General features: G+C 56.9%; 1 protein-coding gene across 2 annotated transcripts; it reads right to left on the minus strand.

Moving 5' to 3' along the window:
- Positions 1-10,942: 10,942 nt before the first annotated feature.
- IRX5 (iroquois homeobox 5) lies at positions 10,943-13,608 on the minus strand (the record flags this gene model as incomplete). Of its 2 annotated transcripts, none has more annotated exons than XM_079724372.1 (3): positions 10,943-11,736; positions 11,900-12,305; positions 13,360-13,608. In XM_079724372.1, 3 exons carry the CDS (start codon positions 13,606-13,608, stop codon positions 10,943-10,945), a joined length of 1,449 nt encoding a protein of 482 aa, XP_079580498.1. The 2 variants fall into 2 exon arrangements, with proteins under 2 accessions (XP_079580498.1, XP_079580497.1); XM_079724371.1 differs by having other exon boundaries at positions 10,943-11,739.
- Between the last annotated feature and the right edge of the window lie 3,009 nt (positions 13,609-16,617).

Below are 16,617 nucleotides of genomic sequence, written 5' to 3' on the forward strand. Positions count from 1 at the left end.
TGTGGCATCAAAGAGCATATTGGGTTGTGGGTCTTGGCCTGTTACCCCAAAGCATGACCCACAGATAGGAAAAAAGAGATTCAGGCCTTGCAGAACCAGTGGAATGGGAGGAACAAAAGTTTACAAGGTTTGTAAGGATTCTCCCATCTCGGTCCTGCCTCCCCAGAAGCTCACCCAGAGATGAGGATTACAGGGCAAGGAATTCATTAAGAAAAGGGCGTAGGGGGAGCAGGGTGGGGACAGGGGGCAGCCATCCCTGGCTGCTCTGTCACCACCAACAAGCTGTGTGATCTGGAGCAAACTGCTTTACCTCTCAGGGCCTCAATTTCCATATCTGTAAAATGAGCAGTTACTATTTTTTAAAGTGTGGGAAGCACATCTCTGGGGGGGGACACAGGATGACTTTAGGTGTGGGTGAAAAGATGCTCATGTGACCCACATAATCATGGGCGAAGCAGAAGGAATGGGGTTGCAGTGACCTCTAGAACAGCCAGAGACCCTGAGAGACGCCAGTTGCCTTCAAAGCCCAGGAGGCCAAGAACTTCACTTAATTAACTGGCTTCTTAATAATTGTCTTCCACTGATGGCAAGAGATACTAGTATTTCAGTGACTGTAGTGGTACAAGCATTCCTTTCAATATAAGTAAATGGTAAGAAAATTCAAAGGAAATTGTTCTGTAAATAGTAGTTTCAATAATCGTAGGCTATGACAAGGATTGGGAGGGCGGGGCTCAAATGAGTAATTTTCAGGGAACACCGAGCAAGGTAAGGACCCTTTCCTTGCAATTTCGAGTCCTATGGAGCCTTCTCAGACATTCCTCAGACATTTTCTAGGGCCTGTCAGGCACTTACCAGATTAAAAGGAAAAGATTAAAAAGAAAAAAGAAAGTAAGAAAGAAAAAAATGTCTGGAGAGAGGGGAAAAAAAAAACTCCACCAACCAAAACAAACCAGGCCAACGATTTTTCTACCACATTCTTCATGAGTGCAAAGAGGTGGTGTTTATTCCAAAAATACCCTTTTCTCCAAGTCGCCGCTCATCCACTCTTTTATGTGATCCAGGAAAATCAGTCCTCAACTACCAGGAACATCTTTGCATGTATGAGTATTTAGAAAAAGAGCCACAGGATTTGGATTTAGATGCTAAATACAAATAGAAGGCAAATGAAATCAACCAACCAACCAACCAACCAACAAACAAACAAAAAACCTTGTGGCTTGGACCTTAAAAAAAAAGTCTCAGCAATGACAACTGTGTGGTAAGTCTGATGTCAAACTGTGTTAGCTGGGAAGGTGTCTGGGATGTTCTGGAACTGTGAGGGTATTTGGAATCTAGGGCTAACAGATGTCTCACTCTGCTTGAAAGACATTGAGATGCTATTCCTAAGGGCCTGTGGGTTCCCTTGGGGACAAAGCCACTGATAGATTTTACAGAAAAAGTCCCTGAGCTGACGACCATATATATGCCACAAGGTGTCAAGAAAAGGATTGAGGTGGGGAAAAAAAAAGCCAAAAACAGTCAAGGTGAGACATTGAAAAAAAAAAAAGAAAGAAATACAAAATAAATGCATGAAAGACCTATGATTGGAGTCCTTGTCCCCAGTTCAAATCTGTTTGCTAGGAGCTGCTCTGTAAAATGATGGGCAAAGGAACATTCATTTGTGCTGCATTATGTGAGATCATTGTGGGCAGGCAGGCAGTCACTTCCAACAGGAGAAATGAGCAAATCTTTTCAGATGGCAATTATTTAGGGAAGTAAACCCTCTTTGGCAGGGGCAGATGTCCTAGTACTTCCTTGCTGTTGAGTATCTGGGAGAGATGACGTACTCCTAGCTTTTCCCTCATCTGTACTTCACACACAGAGTCCTGAGGAGGCAGCCTGTCCTCCAGCAGCTTTGGAGGAGGGCTAAGATATTTCCCGGCGCTGCCTAAAAATATCTCCCTTGACAGCCTGTCACAGTGTCTGAGACTCCACCATTCTAAATTCATTCCTCTCTGTTAAGGCATTTTGTTTCCAGGAGTTCTCCGTTAAAATACAGATATCCATGAGATCTTAGCTTGGCTGAGACAAAGGGAGAACACAGCCTAGGAGTTAGGAGACCCGGGTTTCCAATTCGGTGCTGCCTATAAACTCACTGTGTGAGCTTGGGCAAGTCATTTTCATTTCCTGAACCTCAGTTTCTCCACTGATTAAAAAAAAAAAGAAAAAGGGAAAGGAAAAAAAGGCAGAAATAAAAGGGGAGATGGGGTTAGAAAGGTCTGAGATATCTGGTCTCAGGCGGCAGTATCTGTTCACTTCAGGGTTTGGTCTGGACACTGGATGACCAGCATGTCCACGAGAGCAACTCCTTTGGGCCAAAGGGCTTGGGGATCAGGTCAATGAGTATCTTACTTCCCCCTTCTCCAGAAAAAAAAAAAAAAAATCCCTGCTCCTCCCTTACCACTGGACACCTCAGCAAATGGCAACCCCATGCCTCTGGGTTTTCAGGCTCAAATTCTTGGAAGCAACTAGAACTCCACTCCTCTTATTCCCAACATCTAATCCATCAGCAAAGCCTGTTGACACTACCTTCAGCCCAGACCTGATTGCTTCTCCCCACTTCCCCGGCTACCATGCTGGACCAAGACCGCATTCCATTACCTCCCCCTAAATTCTCCATCACCCTCTTAACTGGTCCCTGCCTCTACTCTTGTCCTCCCAGAGTCTCAGCTCCTCATATAGGGGGATGCCTTTAAAACATAAATTTGATCCTGTCTCTCCCTTCAAAACCCTCCCTCCCTTCCTCTCCCTCTCTCTCTCCCTCTCTCTCTGTCACATCATAAAATCCAAAGATCTCATCAGGACCTACGAGGCCCCATATAACCTGAACCTGGCTTTGCCTTGATCTAATCCCCTCCCATAAAAGTCTTCTTGGTGTTGCTCAAACCTGCTCCCACCTCAGGATCTTTGCACCTGCTATGCCTTCTTCCCAGAACTCTCTCCCCTGGGATACCTGCCTGGCCTATCCCCTAACTTCTTTCAGGTCTCTGCTCAAATGCCCCCTCCTAGGGGATGCTTCCCAGACTGCCCTCACTCCAAGAGCACACTCCTGTCCATGTCCTTACCCTACTTAATTTTTTTCCTAACACTCATCACCTGGAGCTTGTGATAAGCCATTATCACACTTATTTGTTTACTTTCTGCCCACCCCTCTAAAATGTAAGCTCCAGGAGGGCAGGGACTTTGCTCTGTTCATTGCTGCATCATCAGTACCTAGAACAAGGAATCTGGCATATTATAGATGCTCAGTTATGTATGTTGCAGGAAGAGAAAAAATAGTTTAAGTGGAGCTGCACTAACATGGAGGCCAACCAAGCCTCTTACTGGAGAGGTCAATGCCAAGGGCTTCCCTGTGCTCTGCTTCAGCAGGGCAGGATGTCCCAGGGAGGCAAAGGTGGAGGCAAAGTTAGAGCCAATTGTTGGGAGATTTGGGTGGGGCAGTGTGCGGGCTACAAGGTAGGCAGGGGAGGTAAAGACTCCAAGCTGAGTTTATAAGTTTGTGGGCTGCAGGATTTTGATTGAGACTAGAGGAAGTGGCTAAAATGACTTGGGGACACATTCCAAAAGACAGCAGGCTGCAAAAAAAGGGTGGATTATATATAAATGAGAGGAGGTCTGAACTGTCCTTTGAACTTCAATTCTGCCCCCATAGGGGATCCCAAGGCAGGTCCGGTCAGCTCCCCAAAGCTCAGCTGTGATCAGAGCTGCCTTTCCAGGCTCCCCAGTGTCCCCCTCCAATCAAGCCCCAGAGAGTGATGTACAGCCAGAGGAGGCAGGGAAGGGGAAGAGTGCTAAAGAACGACAGCCATTCTGGCAGGATTCTCCCCAAGTCAGAAGCCAAAGCCTCAGTCTCCCACCCTCTCCCCTTCCCCCCAGGCCTTGGCTAGCATCTCCAGTGAAGTGAAGTGCTAAGAGAGCATGACCCTAATAACTGTATTGAAGGATGACTATCTGCCACCCACTAGAATCCTCACAAAACAGGGGTGGGGGCTTCCCTGGTGGCACAGTGGTTGAGAGTCCGCCTGCAGATGCAGGGGACACGGGTTCGTGCCCCGGTCCGGGAAGATCCCACATGCTGCAGAGCGGCTGGGCCCGTGAGCCATGGCCGCTGAGCCTGCGCGTCCGGAGCCTGTGCTCCGCAATGGGAGAGGCCGCAACAGTGAGAGGCCCGCGTACAGTGAGAGGCCCGCGTACCGCAAAACAAACAAACAAAAACAAACAACAACAACAAAAAAAACAGGGGTGGTACAGGCCCATTCTACAGAGGAGGTCATTGAAGTTCAGAGAGGTTATTTGATCTGCCCAAGGACCCACAGCTTAGTAAATTGCAGAGGGAGGTAGGATTGAGCCACCAAGGCCCAAGGACCCAACCAGTACACTGTAACGCCTTTGGACAACAGCCTACATCTCCATCTTCACACTGCTTGGGGTGCCCTGGTCACACTCAAGTCCTGGCTTCTAGGACGCTGGGGAGGTGCTGTCCACCTCTGGGCCTGCAGCCACTGGAATCCTGGCCTCCCCCCACCTCCACCACCGCCTGAGCCGCTGGCCCGCAGGGGGCGATGGCGGCATGGCTGGAGCCCGCGCCCCAAATCCGAGGCTGGTCAGCAGAAAGCGGCTAAGGTCAAGGAAAGCCCCCAGGGCCAGGGCTGGGTGCAAGAGAACACCATTGCAGGCGCTGAACCCCCGGAGGCCGAACCCCAGCTGTGCTGAGCGCCGCTGCCAGGCCGCCCCGTGTGGACCGGAGCTCTCCAGCCGTTGTTTGATGAGCAGCGGCCAATAAATTCATTAATCATCATTTTATGCCTCATCAAACCCCCTCCAAGCCCCTCCATGGGAGTTACACAAATTAGCCCCTGAAAAGACAGTAATTTCAGTTTAGCGAGGTAAGTGCTTTCTGATGGGCTCCGCGCACAGAGCTCTCCTGACAAGCCAATCCATCAGCGCGTTGGGGATGGGACGCGGCCGGGCCGCCCTGACCAGCCGGGCCTCACCAGTCCCAGCCCTGCCCAGCCTAGCCTCTGGGGTCTACCCGGCAAGGGTCTCCGCCCCCTTTCCCAGGCTCCTTTGCACCCATCCTCCGCAGTCCGTCTCAGCCGGTCTCTTGCCTTCACCCACCCAGACCTCCTCCACCCCTTCTAAACGGAAGAAAAACTTTGCCGGAAAAACCGAGGCCCAAACTTGGGGAACGAATTTGTCGGGGACGGCGGAGACCGACGCACTGGTGCTGAAGTTCTGAACTCCCGCCCAGTGGAGCTGAGAGTCAGGCAGTCCTTTCTCCTCCTACAGTCTGGATGTCCGGGTTCTGCGACCCTTTGAAACTATTGAAGGGTTGTGTGCATTGCGGGCATACATTGGGGGAGGGGGGGTTATGCACGCCAATCCTGAAAGAAATCCCAGGATCCAAAAGAGGGCCACCTGGGAACAGAGAAGGGTGGTCCTTCCGTCTAAAGGGCGACTCCACGGGACCCTGGTGGCCGGGGGTCGGGGTGGAGGTGGGGGACGCCCCTGGCCTTTTCCACGTCCCTCCCGTCTTTCTTTCTGAAACCCCCGCCTGGGGTGAAAGACGACGCCTGGGGAGGGGAGCAAGAAAGGATTTTCTATCGAATGGGCCCTGCCAGTAGGACTCCAGTATGGAGAGTTGGGTAAAAACCACAGAACACTGTGGCGAGAGGTTGGGTATTTGCAAGCGCGAAGCCGAAGCCGCGCCTTCTCACTTTCCAATCCCTTTGCACAGAAAGTCTCAAGGGGATCCTACCCGGCGGGCAGGGCGCATGCAGAGGAGGTGGACGAGGAGCCGCCGCCCAAGCCGAGCCGACCGACCAGCGCTCGAGCGCCCAGCGACGCGCCTCTCCTTCATTAGCTTCCCCTCCACGCGGCGCTGCATGCCTCGGAAAATAAGTTAGCAAACGGGGAGCCGTTTATCTCTTTTATCTTGGGGCCTGATCCAATTAAATAAGTGCACATTTACATTTGCATCCATCAGGCGAGAGCGCTGAGAGCCCGGGGTTTGCTCGGAGCAAATAAAAGCAGATTTCACTGAGAAAAGTGGCGTCTGGGAGCGCCAGGCTCGTCCGGGCGCCGGAAACGAGCGCGTCCGGGAGGGCGGCCTTGGGGACCCAGGGTTGGGGCCTGCGGCCGACGGGAGGCCGGAGATGCCCAACGGCCTGGAGGGGCCGGCCAGTGCTGGGTGTGCAGCCAGAGCTGCAGCCCGGTCCCCGAGGCGATCGTGTTAGGCCACAACCTGGGTCCCACCTCGTGCCTGGGACCCAAGTCGCATTTAGCGCGAAAACGAAAAGGAGATTAGCTCTGGCCTGGTCCAAAAGGGAGACCCGTGGGGTGGGTGTAGGACCAGTCCCACAGCTTTGGCCACTTTGGGGGGAGAGCAGGAGGCAAGATTCCGGTCGGGCCGATTTTCCTCCTATTCGGGGGCCCAGTGGCAAAGAAGGCGAAAGTCAGGTAGAGGGCGCGCCCCCCGCTGTCCCCAACATCCTTGCACCGGGGGAAACCAGCTGAGACTTCCCGTTAGCGCTTCTGGATGGGTAGAGGGGGACGTCCAGGTGAGCACCTCCTCCTTTGCCACGCCGAGCTCATTAGAGGTGCTTTCGAAATAGGGTTTGAAGAATTCGAGGGTAGTTTTGTTTTGTTTTTCCTTTTCCTAAAGATGTCCAACCTACAGGCCAAAAGATAGAAACGATCTTTGGGGGCGCGGCTGCGTCGTAGACCCCCGACATGCCAAACCGCAAATTAAAACTGTGCGGGGCCCAGAGGCCGGGAGTGGAAAGGCCAGCAGAAACGGAATACCTGCACCTGAAGCGGAGCGGGCGCACCGGCGCTGCCTGGACTGCGCACCGCTGCGCACCCCACACCCCGCAGGCTGCTCCAGCAGCCCGCATATTTCTCAACTGCCTGCCGCCAGGTTTTAAAGGCTGTGCCCAAGCCGTGGCAGGAATCTGTAGGGTTAATACTCTTCCAGTCGAAGGCCGTGCTTTCCGAATCCCCAATGTTAACTGGGTCCTGGGTCCCAGGCCGAAGCGAGTGGGATGGCGGAGCAATTTACGTTTGACCCTCTTGGGGTCCAGAGCTAAGGCCCCGCTGTGGGTGGAGGGCATAGCTGGGTGTCGCCTAACTCCTCCTCTCTGCGAGCCGCGTGGCGCCCGGGGACCAGTAGGCGGCGCCCTTCCTAAACTGCATCCGCCTCCGGCTCCCTCTTGGGAGCTCAATCACATTCCTTTCACTTTGGGCGCTTTGCAGGGCGCTGTTCTGTGCCTCCGCCCCAGCTGGCAGCTTGTTAGGTGGGACAGGTGGGCTGGTAGGAACGGCCAGTTCTGAAATCGCTCGCACGACCACCGCAGCCCAGCCCCCAACCTTCCAGGCTCCAAGAGCTGTGCACATCTCAGGGAATGAGAGGCCCTGAGGGGTTTGCAAACCAGGAGGCCTCGATGAAGGCCCCTCACCCAGGCCGGGGAACAGCAGTTCGGGCCCTGGCACCGCGGTCCGAAGAGCGGGAAGGAGAAAGGGCCCCTTCTGCAGCCTCACCTCAATGCCCGGGTATGCGCCCTCGGGGATTGACTGGGCTGTTGGTTCCTCGCCCCAAATCCCAGAAGCTGATTCGGCCCTGCACAGGGGGGCAAGGGAAGAAACCCAGCCGGTCCCCGGTTTGGCGCTGCCTCGTGGGGCTGACTGCAGGGACCCCACTCAGTGGTCCCGCGGCCTCTGTTGCCAGGGGTTCAGCGACTCCTAGTCCCCTTAGTGCCAGGCTAGGCTCTGCTTGGGGGCTGCAACCAGTGCGGCCAAGCGCAGGTGACAAACGCCCGCGCTACCCCAGCACCGAGGTGTATTAGGCGCTGCTTCGCATAACTTCCGCGCCCCAGTCCAAGTCTGCGAACAAACCTCTGGCACACGCCGGAAGGTTTCCCCCAGCGGCCCTTGCAAGGAGCATCGCCCTCGACACGGCCCAAGATGCGGCCAGGCTGAGGCTCGGGGGCTCGAGGAGGGTCTTGGGACCTTACAGACACGCATCTACTTCTGGGATTAAACGCGGGAGACATTTCCTAGCTGCACATACCTCGACCCGCCCAGCAGGCCGCCCCCAAACTGAGAAGTCTCTAGACAACAGAAAAACCACTGGCCACCGAAACCCCGCTCTGCAAAGGAGAAAACCCTAAACTTAATTTGGGGCTTGTACTTAGGACGAAGTACGCAAAGAAAACCCTCGACCCTGCAGAGGCCAAGGGCAGGAGGGATGCGGACAGGGGGCAGCGATGTGGGCACCAGCCTTCCAGACTCTGGCGGTTTCGCTGCGCAGCCGGGAGGCGTCTCGCGCAGCCCCTCGTTGGGGAGAAACGCCGCGGGCTCCCCGGTATGCGGTTCCCGTTCCCAGGCAGCCCCCGCGGGCATTCGGCTCCCAGCCCGGAGCCTCGGCAATCAGACCCGGGAGGCCCGCGCCGCGCCATTTGCATATTCCCGGGAACACAAGGAAGCCTACAATTTTCTTTTTAAAATCGTTGGGCAGGGTTTAGGGCCAGTGCTTCCAAATCCCGCAGAGTTGATGTCGTCCTTAAACTCTCTCTTAAGAGAAGGCGACTGGCCTATTCTTCTGACTTTTTTAGAAGAGAAGGTGACTCCTGGGGCTGCATATTCAACAGGGGGGAAAAAACTGATTGTGAACTGGGCTGTCGGGGGGTGGATGGAGGGGGCTGGGGCGCGGGGGGTAGGGCAAGTCATCTCTGGAATTCAATTGTTTAAAAAAATCATTTATAATTAAAGGGACAAAATAAAATACGATCGTCTCATGCATATTTAATCATTCACACTTCCAGCTTTGAAACCATCTTCCCTGCGTGAATTTTCTCACTAATTTAAACACTGAAGTCGACTGCTGTTCAAGAAAACATCTGGACAATGCTGCTTTCAAACTTGTTCAAATTCGAATAAGCTAAAGGAGCCCCGTTGCAGGTTAAAAAAAAAAAAGTAGCAAAAGTGAAAACTCCGGTGAAAATTTGGGCTGTGTTTTTAAAAACAGGGTTAAAATGGTCTTGAGTAGAAGTGCAAATATGTGAGTTTTGATTTAGCCTAATTAAACCGGTGTTATGTGCAAACACATTCTCTCTACGCTCAGGCTTGGGGTTTAATAGAGCAAATTAATTCCCCTCGCTGGGGTATGTTTTTGCTGTAAAGCCTCCCGTCCCCCGACCAGTGAAAATTTCCCACGAAATTCCACAAGTCCGCGGTTCCCCATCTCCCGCGCAAAATGGAGACGCGAGCAACGACTGTGCTGGCGGGCCTCGGGCGCCGGGCGGTATCTCTTCCTCATGTGGGATTGAGACGCAACCTGCCTTTTCGTTTTGCGATGAAAGATGCGGGATTAAACGGAGAAAATAAAACCTCAAAAATACTTTTGTAGCTACTCGGACTCTTGATTCCGAGATGGGAAAAGTGCTAAAGTGACAAGCCTGATCAAGTCCACAACGGCCTCATTATCTAGGCAAACGTCCTCGAACTTTTGAATGCCGCTTGTCCAAAAAGGGGCCCTTGGGGGTGGGGCGGGGGGGCTCTTCTGGTCCGTTCGGGGCTCCCCTTGCTTCCCCCAAGCGCTTATGGCACTCCCTCCCCCACTTCCGCCCACTCTCTCTCCAATCTCCGACTCTGCAAAGTGCAGGCTTGTAATTCAGGACAAGTGTGACACCTACCTGTGAAAGGGAGGAACCGTCCCCTCGCTGGTCCCGCGGCCCAGCCCCGCGGCTGCGCGGGGAATCTACCCGGCCGCCTACCACCCGCACGGTCGCGGATGGAACATTTACTAATCTAATCAAATCCAGCGAAGAGATCAATGCCCAATTTTGAAGGGGTAGAGAAGACAGTGACTTGGGAAAGCCTTCTCCTTGTCATCCCCTAACGCTTCCCGCCCGCATTAGCCCAGAGCACCTTTGAAAGAGTAATAAGGGCTAAATCCGGCATAAAATCGAACTCATTAGCAAAGTTCACCAGCTGATTGCTTTGCATAAAACACGACACTGATTGGAAGTAATTAGGTTAAGCAATGGAGCTCGGGTGGTGCGTGTCTCTAGCTGCCTTTGCCATCTCTTCTCCCTTCTGGGCACACACTTGGGTCTCTCTCCTCCCTCCTCCAGGGTCCAATCTCCCCACAGCAGCTCGCATCAGTGATCCAAATCTGCATTCCGGGCAGGGCCAGGTTCCCCGGGGCTCGAAGCCTAATTACGGTTTCCCGCTGGCACACTAGGTTCGGTGGAACCTTTCATTCCCCACTTCGAAAAAAAGTTGCAGTTTGCACCTTTTGTCCAGGGCGATGGACAGTTTACTGTGGCTTCTAAAAAGTAATGAGTGGCTCTGATTATGTTAAAATCTCTTTTAATTAAATATTTTGCATTTTACAAAGGCGGCTGCAGTTTCTTTTACTTTTTAAATCTAAGAGTATAACCTGTTTCCTTTCTGTAATAATACTTCAGCTCATACCCAGAAAAATCAATAGGTGTAAAAAATTAAATTAAACTTGTATTTTTAAACTATGAAACAGTTTTGGGGGAAACACAAATGTATATATTTATATTACAAAAAACATTAAATGCCTGTACAGGTGTCTTAATTTCATAATTTACTTCAAAGATATTGAGTTATCAATTTAAATACAAAAATGCTACATTAAATATACAGAATAAGATTTAATACAAATCCTTTTTTAAATTTTTCTTTTCAGTTGGTTAAGACATTTCTGTTTGTGTGTGGAGATGTTTACATTTTTATGTCATCCATCTCCAGGAACTATAAACTTTTTAGTAGGAGGGGTAGTTTTGTTTTTCTCTCATGTTGATGGAAAAATAACTGCCAAGGCCATGTTTTTTTTTTAATAAATTAGGAAAGTCCAGGACCGACGCAGCCCGCGTTAAATGTCGGACATACCTTTCTTCAATTCATAGGGAGAGTCTTTGCACAGGTCTAGCTGGGACTGGCTCCGCAACATTTTCGGGTCTTTAGCCAAAGCGTCCGCTCGGTTCAACACGGTCTGGTTTAATCCATTGAAATGCGAGCTCGGACCCGTTGTAGGGCCTGGCCCGGGCCCCGGGTGGCCGTGAAGGTGTCCGAAGGAGCCATAGTTCGTGTAGCCAGGATAGAAGGGCGCCGTGTAGTAGAGAGGCCGGGACAGCACTGTCCCGCCTGGAAAGGGACACTGAGCCGAGGGCGAGCGCGATGGCGCCGGTGCTGGTGACGCGCGGCTGCCTCCTAGGGCTTGCCCGGCTACGGGACCGGGGCACGGTGGGCACGGAGAGCCCTCGCTCCCGCCGCCCCCGTCCTTGACCTTGTCCGAGGATGTGGCGATCTCCGCCAGAGACCACAGTTTGGGCTTGGCGAGCACCGCCTGAGGCGGTGGCGGTGGCGGCGAGTGTATGACCGAGGGCCCTCCGGGACCGGGGGGCAGCTCTCCCGCGGCTGGGTGTGGGCCCGGAGCCGGCGCGCCCGAGGAGTAGTGAGGGGCCGGGTCTTCGGCCAGCCGAGCTGCCGCAGGCCCGGCCGGGGAGGGCCCGCCGGCGCGGGGGGGCCCGGGCAGCGCGTCGAGGCGGCCCTCGGATGGCGGCTCTTTAAAATCCGAGTCGCTGAGGCTACCCTCGGTCTCTTTGCCGGCGGGGGTGGGCGGCCCCTGCAGCCTTTCACAGCCTGAAGCCGCCTTCTGCTCTGCTCCTCCTGCGGGCGAAACCCAGGCGGTCAGAGGCGCGGAGGCCGCTCGGCGGCGCCCAGGTCCCCGCCCGCAAAGGCAAAGACCCCTGCCCTCAACCTCCAAGCCCTGTGCGCCCCCTCTCCAGTCCCCCTTTTGCTTAACGCACCCTTTCCCGCGTCCACCAACCTGCATCGGGGCCCTCGGGGTCGCCCTTGTCCTCGGGCTTCTGGGGCTCATCCTCGTCGTTCTTCTCCAGATCAATGTTCTCTTCCTCCTCCTCGTCCTCGCTGCGGTTCCGCGGCGTCCACGTCATCTTGTTCTCCTTCTTGAGGCGCCGGCGAGCGTTGGCGAACCAGGTGGACACCTGGGTGAGGGTCATCTTGGTGATGATGGCCAGCATGATCTTCTCGCCCTTGGTGGGGTAGGGGTTCTTGCGGTGCTCGTTGAGCCAGGCCTTCAGTGTAGCGGTGGCATCTCGCGTGGCGTTCTTCCGGTACGCGGGGTCCCCGTAAGGGTACGAGCCCAGGGGTGCTGCGTACGGGTGGTACCCCAAGGAGCCTGCCATGCCGGGTGTATGGTCGTAGGGAGAGCCCTGCAGGGAAGGGGCAGAGAGAAAGTGAGGGTGGGCCGTGGTCCCCAGTGCCACCTGGGCGACTGAAAGACACTTTCCCTGCGCCCAGGGGTCTTCGGGCTGCGAGGCCCGCGCTCAGGCTTCCCCTGGGGTAGGGCTGGAGAGCTCAGACCCTGGGGCAACGCCTCCTCCTCCTCATAAGGAAGCGGGGGCGCCAACTCCTGAGTCCTTGGGGGCGCTTGGAGCCGTCCTGGCTTCCCTGGCCCCTGGTAGGCCCCCCTCTGCCCGGGAACGTCCTCCCTCCGTGCGCAGATCCGGCCACGGCGGCCGGGCCCTCTACCCAGAGAGAGGCCTGGGTAGCGGCGGCGACTCTGCGCTCCGCGCCCGAGTGGTTGCGCGTTGGGAGCAAGGGTGGTGAGCAAAGGAAATCAAGGACTTTTTTTTCCCCACAGAGAAAGACAAACGAAAAGCTAAGCCTTGCCTCGGCGCTCCCACCCCTCCAAAAGTGTTACCCCAAACCGAAGCCAAGGCGCTTTTCCCGGCCGAAAAATCCCGGATGCACCGCAGCTTGTCCGACTTTTCAGAAATTTAATACCTCCAAATCGGATTGCAAAGATAGGATTACGGATTTGCAACATTTTGGAGAACTAATTAAACGCGAGGCCAAACACATTTACACAGACTTAGCACGCTTCTGTTCAGATTTCGGGTCTATTTCTTTTGAACTACTTTCTCCAAATGGCAAAACCAAAAAAAAAAAGAAAGAAAGTAAAATGTGCAGGGCGGCCTGGAGCTCACGTTTGAACCAAATGCTGCTCTTTAATCGCAGCGACCTCTCCCCAAAAAACCCTTTCCGCCAACTCAGCGATCCGAGCAAGACGCGGCTCTTCTCTCCGAGCAACTCCTGAGCCCGAGGCCCGGGCGAAGCCGAGGGAGACAATCGCCCAAGTTTGCAGGGTCCGCGAGGCTTGGTAGGGGCGGCCCGCGGTGGAGCCGAGGCCCGTGTTCCCCGCAGCCCCCGACCGCCCCAGGCTGCCCCAGCTGCCCTCGCCCGCCCCGGCTCCCGCTCACTCACCACGTACGAAGAGAAGGCGGCGGCTGCCGCCGCCGCGGGGTCGGCGCCGTACTGGAGGTGCGAGTTGTAGCCCGGCGAGGGCGCCGTGAAGGCGGTGGAGCCGGCGTAGGGAGAGAACGCGGAGCCCGACGACGAGCGCCCGAGCTCATCCGTGCGGGGCCCCGAGATGACGCTGGTGCTGTACGCCGGGCACGAGTAGAGCGCCAGCGAGGCGGACGGCTGGTACAAGTAGCCCTGCGGGTAGGACATGGCCACGCACGGGCATGGGGCGCTCCGCGCCGCGGCCGCCAACGAGCCGGGCGGTGCCCTGCGAGGGCGTGCGGGCGGGCACCTGGTCTCCGGCTGCCCTGGGCCGCCTCTCCTCGGGCCCCGGCTCCCGGGCTCCGGCCCGCGGCGCCTCCTCGCTGGCTTCCCGCGCGCCTCCGGCTGCGGCCGCCGAGCCCGCTCCTCTGCGCGCCTCGCTCGCCCCGGCAGGGTTTCCCCCCCACCTCCCTTGCTGCTTTCTCTTTTTCCCCCTCGCTCTTTGCACTGGGGGGCTCTGCTTTTGGCTTCGCAAAGGTCCTGCCAAGATGCTAAGTTGGAAATTGAGGATTCTGACGCCTTGTGCGCGCCTGAAGCTCCTCCTTCGCGGGGTGTAGTCGGTGGGAGGACTGGCAGGAGCCTCTGGCCGGCCGCAGCCAACCCGGCCGCCAGGCGCGCCTCGCCCTCTCCCTCTTCCTCCCCGGCTCCCTCTCCCGCTCGCTGGCGCTCCCCTTGCCCCTCCCTAGCGCCCGCCTCTCCTCCGCGGCCCTCCTCTCCCCCCTCCTCTTATTTCCCCCCCCCCCCTCCCCTCCTAGGTCTCTCCCTCTCTCTCTCAGACTCTTGAGCGCCGGCCCCAGGATGACAAACACATCCCAGGCGCGCCGATCTCTTCCAACTTTCCTCCCCTGCTAAGTCGGGGTGGAGCGGCGGTTCCGACACAAGGCGGGCCCTGATGGCCGGTCCCGCCGCTTCGACGCACAAAGAGAACGAGGCCGCGGACCGCGCGCCAGCGAAAGCTCTGCTTTCTGTACGCCGCAGTAAATTGCGGAGTTAGCGGATTTCTCGTTCGCCAGAAGGCTGAGCTCCAAGGCAGATCGCCGCCCACCCGCCCCTGGCTTCTCCCCCAAGCTAGGGGACCCGAGAGCGAGTTGGATACCCGGAATGAAGGTCCCCGAGAGAGCCGGATGGATGCCAGCGTCCAGGGCGCAGGGAGTCCGGGTTGACTGTCCCTCTCCGCCAGCAGCAGCAGGTGGGCGAGAGACAGGCCTTGGACATCTGCACGTCTCCGGCCCGGCCTCTTTTCCACCAACTCCCCGCCAGACGGCGAGGGAGGAGGCATTGGGGACCCAGTACTACGGGGGTAGCCTTTCTCTAGAGAGGTAGTGGGCAAGAGCTGCCAGACGGAGAAGCAGCTACACCGGAGTAGGTCTTCGGACTCCACTACACCCCCTCCCGCAATGCCTGGCTGCCTCTTTCTCGGGGCTCTGCATTATCCGCAGCTCGCCCCGCCAGGCCGGTGGTGGTGGAGAGTGCGGGTCCTCTTCCCCTTCGCACCCACTCTCCCATCCGCCCGCGCTCCACTGCTAACATTGCGGAGCAGTAACCAACCCAACCGTTTGTTCAGCGAGGCGCTGGCAAGGCAAACACACACAACCGAGTCACAGGCCGAGCCCTTGCCCACGAAAGCCACACATTTAGAATACAAAACAGACCCTTTGCCTGTCTCTCCACACCGCGCCGCCACAAGCCACAGAAGCACTCGAACTCTAGGACAGACAGGGGCGCTGGAGAACCAGGACAGGGGCTGGCACAGTGTTGGGCACTCCGCTGGGGCCCAGTAGATCGGGGACTTTGTGGCCTTTTATAGTGAGGTCACACGGAAGCCGAAGTATGCCTATGCATAAAGTTTCCCTCAATGACTCTGACGGGAGAGATACACTTTTATTTCCTGAGCTCCAACCCTGCACACAAACCCACTCTCCACAACGGCACCCTATCCGCAGCGCGACTTCACGCACGCGCGCTGACTCCTCCCCTCCGTCAGTTCCCTCCAGGCTCCGCCCCTCAGGCTGACGTCCTCCTACAACTGCTCTTTGCTCCCGGCCCCATCCCTCCCTGCTTTCACCTCTAATTGGACGCTGGCCTCTATTGGCTCCGCCCTTCGGCGACGTGAGCCCGCTTTCCTCCGAGTAACGGCGCCGAGAGGGCGGGGCGGGGCGGGGCGACGGCGCGCTATTGTCATGGAGACGGGAAGCCGGCGGCGGCGGTGGCGGGAACAGCCAGGCTGAGGTGGCAGCGAGCCGGCCGAGACTGAGGCGAGGCCGAGCGGCCTGGAGCGCGCGGAGCCGGCCAGTGGCGGCCTCTCAGGCAGCCAAGGTGCAGTGTCTTCTGGGGCTCGGACAACGCCCGGGTGGTCGCGGGGAGTGCCCCGAAGCGTCCCCGCCCTGCTCGCATCGCTCCCGCCTCTCGCGGCCCCTCAGTTCCCCAGCGCCCGCCCCCCGGCTCCGCCCGCCGCCGGCTCCTCCCGCCGCCGCCGCCGCCGCCTCCCGCCGCCGCCGCCGCCGCCGCCGCCGCCGCCGCCGCCGCCGCCGCCGCCGCCGCCGCCGCCGCCGCCGCCGCCGCCGCCGCCGCCGCCGCAGCCCTTCGCGCTAAAGGTCGGTAGCGGCCCGCGCGCGCCGCCCGCCGGGGGCTCGCGCCAGCCACGAGGGAGCGTCCGCGGCTCGCGCGCCCGCGCCGTGGAGGAGAGGTGAGCCCCGGGTCCTCCATGCCACCGCGTACCCGCCCCGTTGCGGCCGGGCTTCCTGCCTCTCGAGCCGCGTCCGCGTCCCCTCGTGGACCGGACGGACGCGACGGTGCCCCGCGCGCCTCCGTGGGCATGGGCCGCGTGAAAGTTGGGCGGGCTTCTCCTGGTGTGACGGTCCCCGGGCGGGCGGGCGTGGGCGTGTCCCCTCCATCCACGCGCGGCGGCTTCACCCTCTCGGCTCTCGTCCGAGATTTCTGAAATGCTGACTTCTGAAATGGAGCCGTGGAGGTTTGTGCCACCGAAAATCTGAGTCTGTCAACGCAGACATTCTCATTACATCATCATGTCACTCTGGGCAGCTAAGCAACCCCCCGCACACACACACTATACTTACAAACCACCCCCCCCCCCACTTCGTTTCTTTCTACTGTCTTCTTTTTGGTACACGGACTGTAGAGAATCCTGCAAGATATTGAGGCATTTAGAATTTATGG

Source organism: Hyperoodon ampullatus, assembly GCF_949752795.1.
Source record: "Hyperoodon ampullatus genome assembly, chromosome: 18".
Classification (NCBI taxonomy): domain Eukaryota; kingdom Metazoa; phylum Chordata; class Mammalia; order Artiodactyla; family Ziphiidae; genus Hyperoodon; species Hyperoodon ampullatus.